At 39.0% G+C, this 23,874-nt stretch overlaps 3 protein-coding genes across 3 annotated transcripts in view; 2 read left to right on the top strand and 1 right to left on the bottom strand.

The window, feature by feature from the left end:
• Nucleotides 1–3,254: 3,254 nt before the first annotated feature.
• On the top strand, nucleotides 3,255–3,721 carry LOC131534352 (histone H2A-like). Its single transcript, XM_058767184.1, has one exon. It carries the CDS (start codon nucleotides 3,286–3,288, stop codon nucleotides 3,670–3,672), a length of 387 nt encoding a protein of 128 aa, XP_058623167.1. The 5' UTR covers nucleotides 3,255–3,285; the 3' UTR covers nucleotides 3,673–3,721.
• Nucleotides 3,722–4,419: 698 nt separating this feature from the next.
• LOC131534344 (histone H3) lies at nucleotides 4,420–4,861 on the top strand. The gene has a single exon (XM_058767177.1). The coding sequence runs from the start codon at nucleotides 4,428–4,430 to the stop codon at nucleotides 4,836–4,838; it is 411 nt and encodes a 136-aa protein (XP_058623160.1). The 5' UTR covers nucleotides 4,420–4,427; the 3' UTR covers nucleotides 4,839–4,861.
• A 672-nt stretch (nucleotides 4,862–5,533) lies between these two features.
• The window catches only part of bmb (brambleberry), an 18,355-nt gene continuing 14 nt past the window's right edge, over nucleotides 5,534–23,874 (bottom strand). Inside the window, exons 1-13 of the mRNA XM_058767119.1 lie at nucleotides 23,805–23,874; nucleotides 22,457–22,703; nucleotides 15,420–15,548; nucleotides 15,079–15,264; nucleotides 11,947–12,169; nucleotides 11,663–11,779; nucleotides 10,440–10,619; nucleotides 10,151–10,357; nucleotides 8,457–8,616; nucleotides 8,288–8,331; nucleotides 7,139–7,257; nucleotides 6,924–7,024; nucleotides 5,534–5,994 (exon numbers count right to left, since the gene is read on the bottom strand). The exon at nucleotides 23,805–23,874 is cut by the window's right edge and continues 14 nt beyond it. Coding sequence (XP_058623102.1) covers nucleotides 5,865–5,994; nucleotides 6,924–7,024; nucleotides 7,139–7,257; nucleotides 8,288–8,331; nucleotides 8,457–8,616; nucleotides 10,151–10,357; nucleotides 10,440–10,619; nucleotides 11,663–11,779; nucleotides 11,947–12,169; nucleotides 15,079–15,264; nucleotides 15,420–15,548; nucleotides 22,457–22,690 — 1,830 coding nt within the window. The 5' untranslated portion in view covers nucleotides 22,691–22,703; nucleotides 23,805–23,874 and the 3' untranslated portion in view covers nucleotides 5,534–5,864. The remainder of the gene's footprint in view (nucleotides 5,995–6,923; nucleotides 7,025–7,138; nucleotides 7,258–8,287; nucleotides 8,332–8,456; nucleotides 8,617–10,150; nucleotides 10,358–10,439; nucleotides 10,620–11,662; nucleotides 11,780–11,946; nucleotides 12,170–15,078; nucleotides 15,265–15,419; nucleotides 15,549–22,456; nucleotides 22,704–23,804) is intronic.

Raw genomic sequence — 23,874 nt, 5'->3', positions numbered from 1 at the left:
AGACTATTCTCACGTGCATGAATGTTTTGCATGCTTACACATTACAATTTATAGTTTTATATAACCTATTTTTGCATCACTGCCGTCTTACTATGAATAAAACAATAGCATGGATGCACGTGAATTAACATAGATCTACAGTATAATATCCAATTTAACATCCTCTGTGGTGGAGAAACCATGACACGAAATGGGCTGATGGCATAAAATTTGCCGAGTTCAAAGGTCTAAAACAATTTCTTACAGTACCAGCATTTTTTAAAGATTTGGCTCTTATTGGGGCAGTATGCCATATTTCAAGGCCTTAGGTCTATTTAATCCATATTCTGTGACAGCCAAGAAACCACACCGCAAAATGGGCTGATGGCACAATATGTGGCTCAGTTTGCATTGTCCTATATGCTAAATTTAATGGTTTCTTATGCGCACATAAAAGTCTGCTTTTTTTTGGCAAAGGTCCTTGAGGTTATGTAATACGGTGCTAAGAATATAGTGTGAAGAAACCCAAAATGCTTATAACCTGCATTTTGCATTATGAAAATGTGCACCTTGAATTAATTCAGTCACATTTGGCGATCACTAAAGAATCTTTAAAAGGCTGCCATGCCTTCAACCTCACGTCTTGTACATTACAATTATTTTCATTAAATTCTTTATTTTCCATTGTAAAAAAAAAAAAAAAATGGGCCAAAAGTCTGGAAACACAAATATTTTCCAGGTCTGGAAAAGTATGGAAAAAATAAAATAAAATTCTATACTTTTCCAAACCCTATATGAACCCTGTGTTCATACACTGTGATAGGTTGCCTTATTTTTTGAGTTAGGTCAACTTTTTTTTTTTTTTTACAATTAACTTTTTAAGTTAGCTCAACTAGCAACCGACAACTTAAAATTTTTAGTTTATCTAATGAAGGAAAGTCAGCCTACTCAGTGTTAAAAGATCTGTCAGAGCAGCCAATATGTTTTAGCAATACTACTCTTTACTTATTTATTTTTTAACAATCCTCTTTCTTTAAGATTTATGTTTATTTTCAAAGTTTTCGACATAGCATGAGTAGTATTTTCCTCTTTTTTTTTTTTTCCTCTTAAAAGTAAAGGCAAACATTTATGCTATAATGAACAAATATATTAAACAAGTTGCAATGAGAGGCAAATATACAGTAAATCAGCACACGATTCTCAAACATGGTGAGGATAAACAAATTTTAAATCAGTAAAAATATGAACTCTGATCCACATCACAGCTAACTGACAGTAACAACAGCAGCAGCAACATAAATTAAGCCAGCAAAATATAAAACAATGATAATATTTTAATAATAATTAACATAAAATGTTTTCACACTGTAAAACCCAACAAGTTAGGGTAACAAAGCGTTTGAGTAAACCGATTCCCCTTGGCTTAAACCATGTAAGTTTTAAAACTTGCAGTTAAGTAATTAAGTGATTAATTAAGTGCTGATTGAGCATTAGTGATGAACACCTGCTGTTAACAAACAGAATCACTGACAGAAAGAGAAACACAAGAACTACTACTGACTTTAGACACATGCTTAGATGAAATCAACTGAAATAAAATACATTAAATCTCAAGATCTGATTAAACAACCCCACAAACAGCATCACCAGCTCCACTTATTAATAACCAGACTGACTTTATTTCTGTCAGACATCTACAGAAGATCTTATTGAGAATTAACTAAGGTTTAGATGTTGATTTATTGTTTCATTTGAAGTAAGTTTTTCTCTTTTTCTTTGGTTGTTGTAATCGTGTGTTTCTCGAACAGATTTGTTACAATTCAAAAGCCCAGAGAAAATGATCAGTAGTTGGGTATTATACATTTATAATGACAATCATCTGTTAGTGAACTGATCTTACTGAGAGTGAACATAGACTCATTGTGTGTCTAATCTCTGATTAAATGAATGTTATATTGATTATAGTAAAAGTAGTTCTGTGACAGTCAGTTAGAAAGGACTTTCCAAACAGTTTGTCCACAAAAAGTTATAATCTATAGCAGTAATTAGACTCACAGAGACATCACAAATCAGCTTGTGAACCTCAACAATGGTGACCATTAAAAAAAAAAAAAAAAAAAAATCATGCTGCAATGCATGCTGGGTACTAGCATAGTACAAAACTCATCCATTGCTGCATGATTTTATTTTAATTTTTTTGTCTTTATCACTGATCGCAAAATGATGGACAATGATTCACATTTCCCGTGATAATAACATTATTTTATCTAAAGATCTTTTCGTTTTCTTTCTTGGTGCAATAAAGTTTAAATAGTTAGTATTGTTTCTGCGCAGGTGCAGTGAGGGAAAAAGCACTGAGTTTAGGGCAGTCGGTTCGTAGCTTTGCTTCAATTGTTCGATTCCCTCACGAGGAGCGACCAACATTTCTGACATGTCAGAAATTCATCGACCGTCCGATTGCCTGTGCAGAGAGGCTAATCGCTTCTCCTTTCCCCTGTACACTGCACGACAAAGCTTAAATTCAGCCCGACTCAAAACAGAGTCGCACGAGTCAGAATTCGACTCAAAATCGGATGAAAATCGCACAATGTATGCCCGGCTTGCTCAACGACTCCCAAACGATTCGTTCAGCGATTAATTTTTCCAAACCCCTCTGCGTGACGCTAATCTGTGGTGATTGCTTTATCAGGCATTACAGGCGAGATGAGATGAAAATGCAACCAGTGTTTCTGAGCTCAGTGCTGCTTTGTGTACAGCGTTGACGGGAAACCGCTATTTTTACAAAAGCAGCACCTAGTGGCGAAGAATGAATTTGCATTTTCATTCAGACCAACGCGAAAAGACCAACAAATAGACGGAAAATATGCTAATGTTTCATGTTGACATTAACATGAGTCGTTTTTAAAAGGAATCCCAAGCTGTTTCATTTCAATGATTCAGAGTCGACTCTTTCTTTTGAGAGACAGTAACTTTATACACAGTGCACTTTCAGATTTAAAACTTTGCAGGATGTTTTCATTCAGTTAGAGCTGTGTTACACACTGCATGAAAGCTCATTTTCAAAAATCCATAATAGGGACACTTTAAAGTTATCGCTCTGCTCAACAGTAAATGAATGAACTAAGAAACTAGCAAAAGGAGGAGGGGTTTGTGATTTAGAGGGACGAGCAGTGATTGGTTTACAACTGTGATCGACTCCAACCAATAGAAGAGGAGCACGCTCTCTTAAAAGCTGATTGTCAAGCTGCAGCATTATTAGTTCTGGTTGTTTTAGGTTATAGAAACAACTACTTCACGAACTTCAACATGAGTGGAAGAGGCAAAACCGGTGGTAAGACCAGAGCGAAGGCTAAGACTCGCTCCTCCAGAGCAGGGCTGCAGTTCCCCGTCGGTCGTGTTCACAGGCTTCTCCGTAAAGGAAACTACGCCGAGCGCGTCGGTGCCGGTGCTCCGGTTTATCTGGCCGCTGTGCTCGAGTATCTGACGGCTGAGATCCTGGAGTTGGCTGGAAACGCCGCTCGGGACAACAAGAAGACCCGTATCATCCCCCGTCACCTGCAGCTGGCGGTGCGCAACGACGAGGAGCTGAACAAACTCCTGGGCCGAGTGACCATCGCTCAGGGCGGCGTGCTGCCCAACATCCAGGCCGTGCTGCTGCCCAAGAAGACCGAGAAACCCGCCAAAACCAAATAAACCGATTTAAGATCGTTACTGAAACCCAAAGGCTCTTTTCAGAGCCACCCACTTTCTCTTTAAAAGACAAATTCACATGATGGTGAAATCACAATCTTTGCTTATAAAATATGTAATGTAGTCTTACGCCTGTGTAGATTTAATTATACCGGTTAATGTTAAAATAGTATATACAAATAACTGATGAATTATATGCTTTAAATCTTCACTCAAAATATGTATGTATTTTTAATTTTTTTATTAAAGAGTGCAGGTTTTGTAAATAAAGATCAAGTACTTATTCTTCAACAAGAAATTCCCACTATAGCGTTTTCTCAGATCTGGTGTTCTCGCTTATTTTTACCTCCTTGAGTACATCCCTGATTAAATTATAACAATAACAACGGTTTGGAAAACGTGGCCGAATAAAGCCCGTCTGCGATTGCATTTCCTCATTTTCAAACTACACTCAAACAAGGAGTAACGATGGAACTCAATGAACTATTTAATACGCATATAGGATAAGGATCGCTCTTATTTTATGCATTGTGCTTGCAGCTACTTTCTTTCCTGAATGTAGCATCTTTGCGCGGGAAAAGCAGGCCGCTGTCACTCATTTAAAAACAGGAAACTCATAGCCATTGGCCAGAAAGAACACACTAGCCAATCAAATGCCTCTAAAACCACAAGAGCGCAAGGCAGGAGTAGTTTAAATAGCTGCGCTGCTGCTGCATGCGAGAATACGTTACTTTTCTTCAGAAAACGACTTCGAGAAAATGGCAAGAACCAAGCAGACGGCTCGTAAATCCACCGGCGGCAAAGCCCCGAGGAAGCAGCTCGCTACCAAAGCCGCCCGTAAGAGCGCTCCGGCCACCGGCGGCGTCAAGAAGCCTCACCGCTACAGGCCCGGCACCGTGGCTCTGCGAGAGATCCGTCGCTATCAGAAGTCCACCGAGCTGCTGATCCGCAAGCTGCCCTTCCAGCGTCTGGTGCGAGAAATCGCTCAGGACTTCAAGACGGACCTGCGCTTCCAGAGCTCCGCTGTCATGGCCCTGCAGGAGGCCAGCGAGGCTTATTTGGTCGGTCTGTTTGAGGACACCAACCTGTGCGCCATCCACGCCAAGAGAGTCACCATCATGCCCAAAGACATCCAGCTGGCGCGCCGCATCCGCGGAGAGCGCGCTTAAACCCGCCGCTCCTCCTAAACCCAAAGGCTCTTTTAAGAGCCGCCTCAATGAGTCTTAAAAAGTAGAATTTCCTTCATTCCTATAAAACATGCTGTGCTCCGAACCCACTCAAAGTGAGCGGTGCAGAGGAAAAGCAACCTGTTTGTAACAAATTAATGAAAGAACAAATCGACATACAGGTTCTCAATGACACGTGTGAAAGAGAGCTATTTATTTTAATTTCGACTAAAAATGATTCAATCTGAGGCGGCAAAAAATAAAATCATTGACAAATGTAAAGGAAGTGTGACCAAGTATGATGACCCATACTCGGAATTTGTGTTCTGCATTTAACCCATCCAAGTGGCACGCGCGCACACACACTAATTGAACTGGTTGGTCATGATTTGGGAAAGTACAAAATAGTCTAATAGGGGTTTAACAGATGCAAATGCATAAACAGAAACCAAAAGGCATTAGCTAAAAAATAACTACCTGCAGAACTCAGAGACATGATTTCTGCTGCATTGAAGGATCCCAAGAGCATAGTGGCCTCCGTAATTCTTAAATGGAAGAGGTTTAGAACAACCAGGACACGTTCACGTTAATGCCAGGTGTAAACTGTGCGATTGCAGGCCATGCATACTTGGTGAGAGCTATCTGTTAGCAAGACTCACATCTCGATCATTAACTTGACAGACAAATGCACTAAACACACACTTCATTTACTAGATAATTTTCTCCCAAAAATGCTTTAATAAATGTTTATAAGACATAACGCATTTGCAGATAGCATGGTGAAATCCATATAAGTACTTGTAAGATTTAAGATGCATGATTTTAAAATTTGCTTTTCATAATTTATTATAAATAATGCACAATACATCTATAAGTGGCACAACAAACATGAAATAAAACCCATTATGACCAAAAAAGACAAAACTACCGTGATTAAATGGTTAAAAAGAGAAAAGTTCTCTAGCATTCAATGTGTATTCTGCAAACAGAAATGAAGTCTAAGGAAAGACGAGAGATGCTGAATCCATTTCAGAGTCGACTGTAGGAGGTGTGACCGCCCTCATGCAGTCTACAGTAGTCCTGACCCACCACAGCCCGCTTTTTGCATGGCTGACCCAGCCGAGTGATACCGCTGCACAGCGAGCGACCTGAAAAAGAACTTCACCAAAAATAAAAGGTTTGAAAATTTGAGCGAGAGAACAGTAAGCAATGATATCGTTACATCCCTGAAAATGCAAAGTCTCACGGTACGATAATACCTCGATATAAAGTGCACGGTACAATATTTACTGCGATATTAAAAATAAAATCACCTTTAGGAGTCGTCCAAAGAAAGTCCTTAGCAATGCATATTACTAAATCACAAATTAAGCTGAGATTTATTTACGGTAGGAAACGTACAAAATCTCTTCATGGAACATGATCTTTACTTAATATCCTAATGGTTTTTGGCATTAAAGAAAAATGGATAATTTTGACCCGTATATATTGTTGGCTAATTGCTACAAATATACCCGTGATACTCATGACTGGTTTTGTATTCCAGGGTCACATAATATTTTTTATATGTGCCAGATTTATTGTAGACGACAAAAATAAAAAGTAATATTTTGAACAAATTTAGCATCAATACAGACATTGCACATCTATAGTCTTTGGCTGCATCCATTGCATCCGGCATGTTTAAGAAAAATTTGAGTTTTCCCACACATAAGACGACTGTGTGGTGGCTTTCATGTGCGTTCAACTTGTAAATACAATCTATCCAACATGAATTGAATGCACCAGTAGATGCAGCAAAGAGCAAAGGATGATGGGCATGCACTTCCCTCCGCTCTGCTCACCGGGCTGAAAAAAAACGACACACTGCACAAAGACCTATGGTTTCATACAGTCACGTGACCACGATGATATTGAGAATTTTACTATCGCGACACCATGAAATTGATAATACAGTTACATCCATTTGTACATGTCTATCCATATCAAGACCTAAGATCAAAGTCAAATAAATCGATTCCTAGAAACCATTTATTAATCTGCATAAAGGATCAACTTTGATACTGAATAAAAGTCAATAAAGGATACCTGTTGCTGGCAAGTGAATGGTTGGGGCTTGAGCTTCGAGAGTGGTTCACGGTCTCCAACACACCTCCTAGGTTCCTCTGAGGAACATTCTCCAGCACTGCCTGCCAATCAGATGACGACTTCAAAAACATGCTCAAAGAAATGCGCAGTTTGCAATCTAATTACTATTAATGCTGCATAAAACAAGATTACTGTTAGTAGTAACAACTACTCACTGCTCCAATGCTGTGGCGACTCTTGAGTCTGGGGGTCGAGTGGTTGGGTGTGGCTGACATTAGATGACTGAACTTTGGTGGACCGTGAGACTGAGATGGGGACAGTATGTATGGATCACCTACACCAAGAAAGGAAGTGGTGAAAAGAGGATGGAAATATATAATATATAAAATCTAGATATTTTACAGTTTTTGAAGAGGATGAGAGCCATAGTTGTCTGTGTGAAAGTGAAAACCCACTATCATCATGCTAATGGCTGTCAGCTGGTTACAAATGTGCTCCGAGAGGCTTTTAGGCTGCATTTACACTGCAGGTCTTGATGACCAATTCCGATTTTGTGACTATATCCGATTTTTTACAGAACGTGCTTACATCAGATACGGGTGACTTTTAAAAGAAATGTGTGCATTTTACACATCTATTTTTGGCTTGTTTCACCAAAAAGTGCAAAGATATCACAAATCAATTTGAATAGTAGGATACACTGAGTTTAATTTATTGACATGGAATTCATATAGAAACGTTTTTAATGCAATAGTTACATCTATATCAAAATAATTATATAGCCTAGTACAACTCTTCAGAACTGATGTCCGCAGCTCTGCTGAAAGTTTGCGAGTGGAATAATACTCAGATGATGTGACATGTTTAAAAATATCTACCACCTGTGTTTAGTAATTCAAATCAAATACGTTCATCAGTGAGTCTGTGCACGAGCCGCAGTCACTGACAACAGCAGCAACGAGCACTCAGCGTGACTTCAAAAGCAACACATTTCAGCATCAGAACACCTTTTATTTAACAAACGAACAAAATTAATACTGTGAATTGTGATTCGGCTGTGATTGTTCTCTGCAGTGCCTCAGAGTGCATGCTAGAAGGGAGAGAATATTTTCCCTCATATTAATTTGGAATTCCAGAGGAAGACATTATACAAACATTTGCCTAGTCTCGTTATTTTTTTGCTCTGCTTGTTTGTGACCTAGTGCTAATTTGCACTGCTCTTGGTAGATTGCGTCAGTCATTATGGAAATGATCCGGCTGCGTCTGTGTTCTTTAGTTTACACACGGTCAGTAGATCAGCCGCAGAACTGTACTGGACAGTGACTTCATGAATACATGGAATGAAAGACACAAGAGGAAATTACCCATCATGAAGCTCTCCACCTCCAAATCGCAGTCTGGATCATTCCTACAACAAGAGGAGAATTAAACCTTAAACCTGTAAGCACACAACAGCATGTTTAAGCCTGAAATGGCTTAAAAACATAAGAGATGTTGCGAGTTAACGATTAATATCCAAAATAGTAAACTCACAGGACAGGAGTGGAGGAGGTCGCATGGCAGCGCTCAGTTGATTGGGTCTGTTTTTCTGGAGTCTTCTCTTCAGGAGGACCTATAGAGAGAGGAACGGCGCTGCAGGTCTGGCCCTTCATTTTCGATAACGCCCAGAGCATCTGCAGGACAAACCAGCGGCCTGGACCACAAGTACAAGAATTTTAAAGGGTTACTCGACACAATTTTCATTTTGGGGTGATTAATTACTGACGGGTTTGGAACAACATGAGGGTAAGACCTCCGTTCATCTTGGGAACACAAATTAAGATTTTTGATGCATTCTGAGAGCTCTCTGACCCTCCCATAAACAGCAATGGAATTAACACAATCAAGGTCCAGAAATGTAGCAATGAGATCGGTAAAATACTCCATGTGACATCAGAGGTTCAATCGTAAATTTTACGAAGCTACGAGAATACTTTTTGTACGCAAAGAAAACAAAAACTTTATTCAACAATTTGTCACTGTAGCGCCAGTTTGGAGAATATCAGCAGCACCACAGAGATACGTTTTCTACATTTATTTACGCTTTGATTTGAACGAAAACAGCGTCTCCATGTGGTGCGGCTAAATATCTTAATTTGTGTTCTGAAGATGAACGAAGGTCTTACAGGTTTGTAACAACATGAGGGCGAGAAATTAAATGGCAAAATTGTCCTCTTAAAGGGTTACTCCACCCCAAAATGACAGTCATCAACAAATGGTAATGTACCAGTAATTTTCTGCAAAAGACTATGTATGAAAGCACCTTATGACTGTCCAACTAACTTCATATGGTGTCAGCAGCGGTACAGAAAAAAAACAAAAAAAACACTTCACCTCAAAAATAGGGCTGTCAAAAAAAAAAAAAAAAAATCTAAATTTACAATAAAAATCCACATTCGAATGCAAAAAATTTGCATTTGAATTTTAGGTGTGTCAGGCAGCCTTAAGTGGCGCACAAGGTGCGATGACAAGCGTCATTACATTAACGTTTTTTTCATAGCTTATCCAGTTGAACCCACTAAATGTGGCGCTGCTGCATTGTTCTCTTTTTCTGCAATATTTATAATTAATGCAGAGATGATGTTAACGTTAAAACTGAAACCAAGCCGTTCACACAGATGTCCCTCTAAAATGCGATAAATATGCGTTTGATCACCGTTGCACTTGGGTCTCGAACAGTAGAGCCACATGTTTAAAAAGCCATGTAAAATTAATGCAAGTTCAACTTTGAAAAAAAAAGCTAATCGAGACTTTATGCCGTTTTTCCCCATCCCACTGCATCTCATGTTTTTAAATGAAAAAGTACTTTGTGATTGGTTTTCAGTCCTTTGTATTAAACTATACATGCGTACATGATGCTGTTTTATTTGTAATTGTTTAAGCAACTTAATTATATATGGTTTATAAACATTATGCACTTTTTTTTTTTAAATAGTCGTATTTTAACGCTTTGAAGAAACCTGCCTTAGTAATATTTTGCTCGATGCGCCCTCTTGTGGCCTCAAGAGAGAAGCCAAAAGCTTTTTTTCCCCCTAACTGAAATCATGCTTTTAAATTGTAATATAATTTGAATATTGATATTGAAGTACAAAAATCGAATTTAGTTTAACCATTTTGACAGCCCTACTCCATCATAAATGTTTAAAAGCGCATAGATTAATCATTTGTTCTCAGTACAGATACAGTACCAAGTGAAAGTGTGAACAGCAGCAAAGTAAGCGAGATCAAGTCGAGCGCAGACTGCTGGTTGATCTCTGCGATGGCATTGATTGGCACCATGAGGAGCAGAGAGACGCGGGAGAAGGTGGCACACTGCAGGAACGACAGCAGCACTGCAGACAGTAGGAAGTAACCAGCGTGCATCACACACGTCCACAGAGCTCGGAGGCTCAGGCCTAGGAGGAGAATTACACATTTATCCAAAGCCTATTCAAATAGGTTTCTTCTTGTTTATTCATTTGTACACAATGTAAGCACCTGCCCAGCCCAGATAGCCTTGTATCAAACGCAGTCTGTCCTCCAAGCGATTCTGCATATTGTCCAGATACGTCAGCATGTATCCCAGAGTCCCGTTCATGCGCTCCAGCTTACTCATGAGCTCAGAGTAGAACTGAGCTGTGGTGTTCTGCTGCTGGAGGAAGCCGTTCAGATTGAGCTCTGCGTCACAGGATTGACAGACAGGACCATGTGAGTTTATTAGCTGAAATAGTGCTAATGCGTTTTGGATATTTGCAAAGACATTGCTAGGTGGTTTGTGGGTTGTTCTGTAATGTCTCTAGAGAATGACTAGGATGTTCTTAAAGAACATTTTTGGATACACAGTTAGGTCCATATATTTGGACGCTGACACAATTGTAAATTTTGGCTCTGTATGCCACCAGAACAGAATAAGAAATGAAACAAAATCAAGATAATTTAAGTGCAGACTTCAAGTTTAATTCAAGGGGTTGAACAAGAATAAAACATAAAATGTAACTTATTCCTGTGATTTCAAAGCTGAATCTTTTGCATTATTACTCCAGTCACATGATCCTTCAGAAAACACTATGCAGATTTACGCTCAGGAATCATTTCTGATCATCAATGCTGAAAACAGTTGTGCGCCTTCATAGGTTTGCACCAAACGTGTTTGGATTTTTTTTTTTTTTTTTTTATAAAGTAGTTAACTTTTAGAAACGTGTAAAAAAATTTAATAAAAATAATCATTTTTAGTAACTTACAGAAATTACTTTTAGGCAGTATTAATTTTATCTATCAAGTGTGTTACAGAAGATATTTTAATTCGCTTACAACTTTCTATACCGTATTAGTCTATAAACCCTGAAAAAAATACTAGGCAGCAAAAACAATGTTTCCAATAATTGTTTCCCATGTTCCTAACATAAGAACCATTATTAATAAATCAAGCACCAATAATAATAATAATTGATAATTAAGGTAAATCAGCACATCAGAATGATTTCTGAAGGATCATGTGACACTGAAGACTGATCGATCCCAGAAACAAACTACATTTTAAAACAGTCATCTAGTGAAATGTTACAATTTATAACTGCTGTAGTTGAATGTGTTTACTATATTTTTGATCAAATAACTGCAACCTTGGGGAGCAGAATGGACCATTCAAAAACCAAACAAAAACAAACATTGTAATCCTTCCAAACGTCTGACTGGTAGTGTACGATTTCAGAAGTAATTACCCATTTTTTCGTAGATGTCCTGCGCACTTCCTCGGACCACAGCCAGGTCATCAAGAATCGCCTGATGTCCCTCCTGCACTTCTGCGCTCTGACCCTTCAGCTGCCCGCTTACATTCTCTGTTAATGTGTTACAGAAATATATAAACCGTTCCATAACCACTGCCGAACAAATATGAATGATATGACAACAGATAATGTTAACCTAGTTACTATGAAGATATTAAAGCCACTGATAAAGTGAGAATTCACAGGTCAGCCTTGAAGCAAATGGATGTGTGACTGACCCATTCTCTGTGTGATGCCCTGAATTAGCTGAGCCACCAGCTGCTGGCCGGTGCTGATGAGAGCTTTCTCCTGCGTCAGTCTCTGCAGGTTTTCACTGATGGAGGTATCCAGCTGCTGCTGTCCTTCCTTCAGAGCCCCCTGCTGGAGCTGTAGTGTGCTGTGACCCTCCAGCAGCTTGTCCAGCGACGCAGCGGTCATCTCCCTCAGCTCCTGCTGACCCTCCTGCAGTCAAAAAAACGTCAAGTCAACAAGAAACTGCATTCACAATCATCTTTATCAATCTAATGTAGAAACAAGCGCAGATCCGTGCGCACAGATCACAACAGGGTTCACGTGTGACTCATGAAACATTCATATGCCGCCAATCTCATCGTACGAATGATCATGCATTGATACATGTGGCGGCTGAAAACAATCGTCATTTGAATATCACGCCCCTGAAAACCCCCCGGTTTAGAAGCCTCGCCCCTAGAGTTTGACACATAACCCAGCCAAGAAGAGGAAGATTTACTAAGTTCAGGTAACTCAAACATGCTGGTGATTCGGATAAGGAAAATTGACGTATACAAATATGGTTCATGCTTGTGTATGATTTTTGTATGCTTATGTGCATAACTTGTTTTTGAAATAACTGAAGTAGTCAGGCTTTATGCATATTCTATATTTTCCTTTACTTATAATCAAAATGTAATCAAATATAATTGATTATCCAGAAAGTCTGGAGGTTTTGGCTGCGAGATGACTTTTGCAGAGAACATATGCTCTTTTTAGTCTCTGTCTGCAGCTAAAGTCAAGTTGATATTTCTGTCTGACCTTGAACGGCCAGTGTATAGCAGAAAAGGGAAGACCGTTTTGGTCCCCAGAGAGAGTACTTGTATTGGTATGTGAAATTGGTATGTGAAGGTACCAATATACTCGGGTTGAGCCAGCAGACGGACTTTAGACTTGATAGATTTATGTTCTTTAATGCGTGGCAGACTGTAGCTTTATGTTAATTGTTGAGCTCTTTTTATATTTAGATCTTGTAAGAGTATAAAAGATGAACTGCACCCCTCCTAACAAGCACGCTCTCCTTCTCTCTTTTCTCTGATACTTCAGGTTTCACTTTTCAGTACTTGGGGTGCACATTTATAACTTCTATGACGGGCTTTATTCATTGCAGATTGATTTATCTTTTAAGGAAGATTTTCTCTTTTTAGAATATTTGTAGTCTTTTCAAGAGGAAATTATTCCTTATTAATACCTACTGTTAACTCAAGATTAATTATCTTTTGAATGGTTTTAAATATGTACGGTTTGAAATATATATATGTCAAACATTTATTCTGTCTTTTTTTTGCAAAGTATTTTGTTGCAGCTTAATAACATGAGCAAAAATCAGCAGCTTAGAGAACACTGCAAGAGGAAATTTGCCTATGCTTTTAACAAAAATACCACAGCAAAAACTAGATTAATAGATTTCTAGTGTTAATGACAAGTAAACAGTCAGTAATAAAATGGGAACCGACAAATCAAATAGCAATAGACAGGCAGAGCGTTTATAGGCTGCTGTCTCATTAACACCGAACACATGCAGATCTAAAAATACTGTACATGTGCATTTTCTTTCTCATCTGTTTATGTTCACTTAAGACAAAAACGGCTGTGTTTATGATATACTGACAGTTTTCTGCATTCTGGTCGATAAATATGAAAGAAGTCAGTTCCAGCCCGGAACAACCTTTTTTACAGTGGAAATGCACGTAAACAAGGTGCAAGTTCTTACCGTTCCTGCAATTAAACCGTTTTAAGTCACATTAAAATGCGAACGCAGGAATCGTTATGGAGAATCGAAACCAGTGTTAATTTCGTCAATGAAGACGACGGCGAAAAAAAAAGGCGCGATAGGCGGAATCGCGCTGATAGAAGCGCTCTCGCGCACGCTCCACTTCTTCAGTTCTCATACAGCGCGCGATCAAATACACACAGCAGTCCAAATATCTAACGTGTAGAGTATTTCATGTAAAAACAGTCGGTTATGGCTAAGTGAATGTAAACAGGTGGGTGAAAACAATGCGTGTCAGTATTACATGCATCCATCTTAAATGGACAGCATTCCTAATTAAATACCTGTGTCAATGTTAACCAACAAAAGAAATAAAATGTATACTTGTTAAAGTCCGTGTAAAGTCAATTCTGAGAATTGTTTGTAAACATTATAAATGCATTGCTGAAACATGTTATAAAGACTGTAAACTATGTAGTACTTCACTGTGGAGTTAGACCATTAAACAGTTTTTCAGCATTTTCGTGATCAGGGTTTTTTGGGCGGGGCTAAATCATGACTTGATGCAATCGAGCCACCGAGCACAGCCCCTCCCCCCCAACACTATAAGACACATGTTCGGCTTGAAGCAGCGCTGCAGACCGATCGGTGTGTGATCAAAGTACAGTGAGAGCTACAGAGAGTAGACGCTCCTGATGCTTTCGAATTGCTCTCGCGGTACTTTGTTATACACTGATCGCTCTGCAGCGCTGCTTCAAGTCGAACACACCTAATAACTAGAGCGCATTAGCATCAGTGGTTCACGGCTCAATCGAGAGTTACTGTCATTACCGTTAGTTACTACAGCCTACAGTTTGAGCTAGCTATGCCTTCGTCAATTAAACGCATAATACCTGGTTGCGATCATTTACAAAACAGCTCGGTCTCTTTATTAAATAAGCTGCTAGAGGAAGACAGTTGAGAGATACAGCAGCTTTCCCGCGAGTGGGTGTGGTTCAGCACCGCCAGTGGACACGCCCCCAGCGTTTGAGAGCAGAGAATATTGCTTAAATTTAACACTGATCGAAATGCACGTCTTATCAAATACCCGGTTCTTGGAATGGTTCTAAAATGGAACCAGTTTTCGATACCCAACCCTAGCCACCGCTCACATCCATATTAACAAATTGTTTACTATTAAGTTTTGCGTAGAAACGCCCAATTTTTTGTCGTACGTTCGTTTTGTAAACGAGGCCCACTGTGACCCACAATGTGAGATTTCAGAATGAGATTAAGAACCCAAGTGACCTTTCTTTATAATAAACATGACATGATTGTGCACAGTAAGAAGAGGAAGAACATAATGAAACAGGTCTTTATAACACACCTTTAGGTCTTTCATGGCGTCCAGTTGGCTGGTTGCGGTGGAGATCAGGGCGTTGACGGTTAGCTCGGCTCGCTTGCGGAAGTGCTGCTGGCGCGTGGCGTAACACACGGATCGTGCTCGATTGCTGACGATGTGATATGCATTCCACGTGTCTGAGTCCATGTCCGCTGTGCACTCTTTTATAGACTGCAGGGAGAAATAACATTGGTTTAAATCACACTCAATGAATTCTAGAAAACTAGAACTGCTCGTGTTGACCTGCACAGTGACGAGATTCACTAACAAACAGTTTAACTGATATTGCACCTATAAAATAGCAAGGATGTGGCCATTGACCCTACCATGTCTTCAGTGCAAGGGTAAGTCCTGCGGCCCTCAACCTCTGATTGGCAGTTGAACAAAGCCACGCCCAGTTTGGCCAGCTGCTCCTCTGATAGGCCACTGCAAGTCGCTTTGAGCTGAGCAACAACCTATAATAATAAAAAAAACAACAGGCAATGTGTATTTAAGGGCAAAATAACAGCTTTAAGTCAGCATGAACTATCTTTTTTTTATATAAAAATGGCCAATGGCTTTTTGCAAAGGAAAACATTTAAATCGTTCACTATCCTCTACACAGTGACTGTATCATGAAAAGCAGAGCTGGGTAGTAACTGATTACATGTAATCTGGATTACACAATCAGATTCCAAAAATTAAGTACTTGTAATCAGAATAAATTGAAATTATAAAATACTCAGACTACAGTTATATTTTTAGGTAAGTGTAAAACAAGTTTGATTTAAAAAAAAAAAAAAAAGAAGTCAGAATACATGACCTAAAATGAGTTACAGATTACATTACTGACCACAGTTTATCATCATAAAAATTGTAGTCTGTCACTGATTACAAATTACAAGTAGGGTAAACGTACCCATTAAGCACCTCCATTTTTGAGATCAGATTATAAAAAGAAAAAATAATTTATTATCTACTTGATGTCTTAACCAATTGATATGTTTGTTACTACATACCTCCTTTAATTTCAAGTCAATCAGATCACTGCACGCTGAGATACGAGTCTCCATGTGTTCACACTGTCTGGCGGCCATTTTGAAAGCTGTCTAAAAACTTTCACCAAAAGAGGAGCCCCTTAAATGTGCTTTTTTTTAAAGATGTTTAAGCCTTTATTTTGGGTAAATTTCACTACTTATCGTAAAATTAAGAGATTAATGTTCAGACTTGAGCATATTATAACCTGGAACTTGGACGGGGGAAATACTTGCATTAGATCCTAAAGATAGTTTTAGCAACACAGCGCAGATGCTACAGAACACAGTTAGCTGACTAGCTGTATAAGATTGTGTGCTACGCTAACATAATACTTCACAGGCATTACTGGCTTGTACTTTTACATCCATAATATTATAAATTGACAGTTTATTGCTGGTCTGTCATTTTACAGTGCTGTAATTTTTAAAGATTTCATATTTTAAGGTGAGCTTAAAGGGTGCACTACTATGAAAATCATAGCTTCAACATTGTTAATAGTAGTTGTTCATATTAAAATATGCATGAACTTACATGACAGACTATTTGTTTAGCACAAATCATGTCATTTTAATAAATATTAAATTAAACTTGTTGCTGCTCCCATTAAGCTCAGTGTGCTCTCTTTAATCTCTTCCACATTGAACGTCTTTGTAAATACTTCATAAACAGACTTTAAATATTAACTGATGGTTGTCACTTTAAGTTCAGGTTAATGGATTCTGTCGACTCAAATCTGCAGACTGGCTCTGATCTTTGGTGACTAGCATCAGCTCCTCCAGACTGTAAATCTGTGAAAAATCGGGGTAAAAATAATGTAGTGTATTCCAGCCATAAGAGACTATAGATAAGATGGCATCCAATTAACAAGAGGCTTCATAATGAGGCTAGCTTCTGTGTTCATCCCCATGAATTAAATGTTTTTATTTTATTTGATTTTTGAATGCGTTACTTAGCTGAAATTGGACTAATCTAGATGTTGCAATATGCTTAGATGACACTTCATTATGAATATATAACTGATCGACATGAATGCCTTGCTGCTTGATTTTAGTGTTCTGTTTTTTTGTGATTGACTTTGTACCTTCAAAAACATTCTCAAGGGACAATACTACACAAATGAAACTTGGATATATTTTAGAGTAGTCAATGTGCAGCTTGTATAGAAGTACAAATTTACTGTTCTCTAAATATAACTCAACATATAGCCATTATTGTCTAAATAACTGGCAGCAAAAATGAGTACAACCTAAGTGAACATGTCAAAACTGTGTCCAAAGTGTCAATATTTTGTAGGGGCATCACTGTTATCTGCCTTAATCCTCCTGGGCTTGGAGTTCACCAGAGCTGCGCAGGTTGTTGCTGGCATCCTCTTCCTCTCCTCTATAATGGCATCACGGAGCTGTTGGATGTTAGACACATGGTGAATGCCCCACATGTGCTTCATAGGGTTCAGGTCTGGAGACATAAGCCCTATTCGGACTGGATTCGTTTTACAAGGGTAGATGGAGTAATGTTAAATTTACCACAGGACGTTTGTAATATTAATGACCAATTCGAACGGGATAAGAAATCTCAGTAAAACTACCAGAAGTGGGAGGAGTAACTCGATTTACGCACCACCGTCACCTCCCTGTCGTCATGTGCGTGCTACATCCATCGATTTATTAATTAAATTAATGAAATTTTGATTGGATTCTGTTTGCAATAGACACTTACCTAAAGCTAACAGAAGTTTCATGCCTCTAACAAGTGCTTTCGAGTCGTTAGTTTCGACCTTTTTGATCTGAATGGTATGCATTGTCATATTCAGAAAACATTCGAGGTTTGCCGCAGACTTGCCCCACCGCCTAGAACGCAACTGAATGTTTCTTCAAGCGTGGAAAAAACGCGGAAAACTACTTTTAAATCGAAAATTACGGAATATTTACAGCTGGTCTATTCGCACGGGATTAGTATTACCTGAGGTAATTCTTCCGGACCTTTTTACAGAAGGTAAAAAAAGTCACCGTAATCTTTACTGACATCGTCCGTAATGATTACTGAGATGGCACATTCGGACGGGACTAAAATCACTGAGAAGCTCTGGTAACAATTACTTTACTCCACCTCTCCATGTAAAACTAATCCCGTCCGAATAGGGCTATACTTGGCCACTCCATCACCTTTAGCTTCATCAGCAAGGCAGTTGTCATCTTGGCGGTGTGTTTGGGGTTGTTATTATGTTGGAAAACTGCCATTGGCCCAGTTTCTGAAGGGAGGGCATCATCTTCTGCTTCAGAATGTCACAGTACATGTTGGACTCCATGTTTCCCTCAATGAACCTCAGCTCCTCAGTACCAGCAGCACTCGTGCAGCCCCAGACCATGAAGCTACCACCACCATGCTTGACTGTAGGCAAGACACAATTTTCTTGGTACTCCTCACCACGGCATCACCACACATGCTGGACACCATCTGAGCCTCATCAGATCAGCCTCATCTATCTTAGTCTCATCAGACCACAGGACATGGTTCCAGTAATTAATGCTCTTGGACAGGTTGTGTGTCTTTTTGTAAGCCAGCTTCAGAAGAGGCTTCCTTCTGGGATGACGGCCATGCAAGCAGACTTGTTGCAGTGTGAGACGTATGGTCTGAGCACCGAAAAGTTGACCTTCCACTTCTGCAACCTCTAAAGCAATGCTGGCAGCACTCATGCGTCTGTTTTTTGAAGCCAGCTTCTGCACCTGACGCACAGCACGAGGTCTCAACTTCTTTGATCGACGCTTGCGAGGCCTGTTCCGAGTGAAACCCGTCTTGGAAAACCTCAGTATGACTCTGGCCACTGTACTGTAACTCAGTTTCAGGGTGTTACTGATCTTCTTATAGCCTCGGCCATCTTTGTGGAGAGCAACAATTCTAATTCTCAAATCCTCAGAGAGTTCTTTGCCATGAGGTGCATATTGAACTTCCAGTGGTCAGTATGAGAGAATTGTACTCAAATCACCAAATTTTAACTGCTGTAATATAAGATACAAGCATTTGTTTAGGCCTGTCAAGCAGACAAAAACATGAACCTGATGAATAGGACATGTGGCCTTGCATGGTTAAACGACGTATAGCTGTCATCATTTAGGGTGTACTCACTTTTGTTGCCAGCTTTTTTGACAATAATGGCTGTATGTTGAGTTATTTTCAGAGGACAGTAAATCTTTACTGTTATACAAGTTGCACATTGACTACTGTAAAATATATCCAAGTTTAATTTCTATAGAACTGTCCCTTGAAAAGATATACTAAAATGATTGCCGAAATGTGAGGGGTGTACTCACTTTTGTGAGACACCATATATCTTAATTGAATTGCTTTTGTTATTTAAAATAAAAATTAAATATTTTTGTGTGAGAGATTAACATTAATATTTTATTTTAACAACTTTTTGTAGTGAAACCAATATCTTGTACACTAAAAATGTCTCAATGTAGATTTTGGTGAGCTTAATAGGTATGTTTACCCTAATTTACCCAGCTCTGGATACAGTACTTTGAGCACCGCTTATACGATTGGTATTTTTGTTCTGCTTTGCTGAAATTGATGACAAACTGCTTTGAAGCAATATGTATTGTACAGGTGCTGGTCATATAATTAGAATATCATCAAAAAGTTGATTTATTTCACTAATTCCATTCAAAAAGTGATACTTGTATATTATATTCATTCATTACACACAGACTGATATATTTAAAATGTTTATTTCTTTTAATTTTGATTATAACTGACAACTAAGGAAAATCCCAAATTCAGTATCTCAGAAAATTAGAATATTGTGAAAATGTTCAATATTGAAGACACCTGGTGCCACACTCTAATCAGCTAATTAACAAAACACCTGCAAAGGCCTTTAAATGGTCTCTCGGTCTAGTTCTGTAGGCTACACAATCATGGGGAAGACTGCTGACTTGACAGTTGTACAAAAGACGGCCATTGACACGTTGCAGAAGGAGGGCAAGACACAAAAGGTCATTGCAAAAGAGGCTGGCCGTTCACAGAGCTCTGTGTCCAAGCACATTAATAGAGAGGCGAAGGGAAGGAAAAGATGTGGTAGAAAAAAAGTGTACAAGCAATAGGGATAACCGCACCCTGGAGAGGATTGTGAAACAAAACCCATTCAAAAATGTGGGGGAGATTCACAAAGAGTGGACTGCAGCTGGAGTCAGTAGGTGCGTTTACATGTACACTTTTTTGTCATTCCGATTAAAATCATTCCGATTGAAAGATTCGATGAACTGTTTACATGAGACGTTATCTAATCCGATATGGTGTTTACATGTGCCTGTGCTTTCGATTTTAGGATATCCTAATAGCCTACAGTGACAACAAAAACAAGTCACCAGAGGAAAAAACGCCCATATTTACGTTAATATTTTTAATCTGTGTTTGCACTTGCTTAGGGTTAATATTTGAATCCCGAGCGCTCAGTCATATGGCCAGAACGCGATCATAGAAATCATACGCCCCTCTGTAATGCAGCTCTGAGATTAATTGTACTCTGATACTACAAAGTTGTACTGTACTTAAATGGAACAAATACACGATTTCTTACCAAGAGTTGCTGAACAATGAATCAAAGGAGCATTGCTTTATCACAATCGTGTTTTCGTACAACATTCATGGCGAGCACGTATAAATTCAAGCAGATCGGAAATTATGAATCTGTCATCTATACAAATACAAACGACAAAGGCAACTTTTGGTCAAGTTGTTTATTTTCATTGAGCTACTTTCACTATCATCACTGTGTTGTTTCTAAGCTGAAAAGCAGAAAATTGCGCTTCATTTCAGATCCGTTTTTCACTCCGGACATGAGAGCAGTCCGTCACACAGCAAGCGTTCTCCTTTCTAATGTGTTTTTAACTGTATAATTGAAATTTTAACTTTATACCTCCACTATTACCCAGTCTCTACTGCAGTGTCGGTGTCCCCAAATCACAGAATGTACCGTTGCCGACTTCACGTTCACGACCCGACCTCTGGACGTGATGATGTAGACGCAAAGTAATCGGTTTAAAGTGTTTACATGGCAGGATTTTAATTTTGTTCGGTTTATAGAAAGGTTTATCCCACCCCTCTCAACCCGATTACAATTTCATTCGGTTTGGGCATTTTTATTCCGATTGAGGTGTTTATATGGAGCATTTTCATTCGGATTGGACTTTTAAACCGATTACAATGCTCCATGTAAACGCACCTAGTGCTTCAAGAACCACTACGCACAGACGTATGCAAGACATGGGTTTCAGCTGTCGCATTGAGCCACTCTTGAACAGCAGACAGCGTCAGAAGCATCTCGCCTGGGCTAAAGACAAAAAGGACTGGACTACTGCTGAGTGGTCCAAAGTTATGTTCTCTGATGAAAGTAAATTTTGCATTTCCTTTTGAAATCAGGGTCCCAGAGTCTGGAGGAAGAGAGGAGAGGCACACAATCCACGTTGCTTGAAGTCCAGTGTGAAGTTTCCACAGTCAGTGATGATTTGGGCTGCCATGTCATCTGCTGGTGTTGGTCCACTGTGTTTTCTGAAGTCCACAGTCAACGCAGCCATCTACCAGGAAGTTTAGAGCACTTCATGCTTCCTTCTGTTGACAAGCTTTATGGAGATGCTGATTTCATTTTCCAGCAGGACTTGGCACCTGCACACACTGCCAAAGCAACCAGTATCTGGTTTAAGGACCATGGTATCCCTGTTCTTAATTGGCCAGCAAACTCGCCTGACCTTAACCCCATAGAAAATCTATGGGGTGTTGTGAAGAGGAAGATGCGATATGCCAGACCCAACAATGCAGAAGAGCTGAAGGCCACTATCAGAGCAACCTGGGCTCTCATAACACCTGAGCAGTGCCACAGACTGATCGACTCCATGCCACGCCGCATTGCTGCAGTAATTCAGGCAAAAGGAGCCCCAACTAAGTATTGAGTGCTGTACATGCTCATACTTTTCATGTTCATACTTTTCAGTTGGCCAAGATTTCTAAAAATCCTTTCTTTGTATTGGTCTTAAGTAATATTCTAATTTTCTGAGATACTGAATTTGGGATTTTCCTTAGTTGTCAGTTATAATCATCAAAATTAAAATAAATAAACATTTGAAATATATCAGTCTGTGTGTAATGAATGAATATAATATACAAGTTTCACTTTTTGAATGGAATTAGTGAAATAAACTTTTTGATGATATTCTAATTATATGATCACCACCTGTATATAGCCTTATACACAGAACATTGGCTTGACGTGGTTGTTCTATTGATTGTAATTAGCCGATTGTTGATTGTGAAATTCTCGAAAGTAAGATGCCATATACAGTGTGCTCACCCGGAAATGGCAGCTGTCCAGAGGACTGAGCTCCATCTGCTTTGCTTCAGCCAAAAACTTCTCGTCAACAACACTCATTTCAAAGGCGGGGGTCTCTCCATGGAGCAGAATCGGGGCGATAGATTCCGGTGGAGGAGCAGGAGCGGGCGCAGGCTTCTTCAGCCAGTCGAAGAAAGCATCCACCTCGCCATACTGCACACTCAACACCCACAGAATCACAAACCAACGCCCCATCCTCAGCAACCAGCTGCACACAAGAGGACGACGGGTGTCAAACATGGCACTTATGTGTTTTAACATTAAATAAATACATGGAGAAAAAAAGATATTTTCTAAAAAAAAAATAAAAAATGAAAAAATAAAGAGGACGACACTAACATTTAATAAATAAATGAGAAAACTCATTAAAATGTATAGAGAACACCCAAAATAAATAGGAAAAACTTTAATAATTTTTAAATAATTTTTTTTTAAATTAATACAAAATTATTCTTGTTAAAATAAATGAGAAAACTAAATATAATTATGGTAATCTTCTTACCTTTGCGTGTGTGTGTGTGTATTTGTTTTTCTACCTCTTTTTTATATATAAAGTATATGGCTTGCTCAGTTGGGGACACTTAATTTCTAGCGATTATCGCCGATTTGATTGTACAGATAATATTTAAACTAAACTGAGCTAGACAATGACATCTCTGAATTCAATAATGAAATGCCTTTAACTGAACATTTAAAATTGAGTGTTTAATCTTATTATACATTACTGATACTCTATCCTCTAATTTGATACTGTTAAGTGCTTTGACAATCTGTATTGTTAAAAGCGCTATATAAATAAAGGTGACTTGACTTGACACACACACAAAGGTAAGAAGATGCCGACAGGCTACAAAAGTAGTAAATGTGTTGGTAAGGAAGCGTAATGAGAAAAAAAAAAAAAAAAAAAATTATTATACACTTCACTTACAGAGATGTATTACTGTAAAATAGGAACGCGGTTTATGAACAGGTTGAGCCTGCTGTTAAAAGCAAGCGTGCAGCACTGATAGTAAAGAGAGGTCTGCCTCTGAAACATGTCTGGGCTTAGATCCTCACAGCTGACTGCAATCACAGACACAGACCGAGGACCAGCCGATCAAACCTCACCACAAACACAACTGGACATTCACAGATCTGCGGTTTATTCAGACGCGCACGTTATAAAATTAGACATGCATGCATGCATGCATACACACATACATATATACACACACACACACACACACACACACACACACAAATAAATTAAAATCTACGATTTAACCCCGATTGCATTGAACGTCCGTAATAACACACCCGCTGCACTCACCTCGATATGCGCCACAGAGTCTGCTTTATAATAACTTCAGTTGAGCTCAATCCATCAGCACTCGACTAAA

The sequence above is a fragment of the Onychostoma macrolepis genome, chromosome 25 (assembly GCF_012432095.1).
Source record: "Onychostoma macrolepis isolate SWU-2019 chromosome 25, ASM1243209v1, whole genome shotgun sequence".
Taxonomy (NCBI): domain Eukaryota; kingdom Metazoa; phylum Chordata; class Actinopteri; order Cypriniformes; family Cyprinidae; genus Onychostoma; species Onychostoma macrolepis.
The sequence above is the reverse complement of the archived record's forward strand: the minus strand, read 5'-3'. Positions and strand labels throughout refer to the sequence as shown.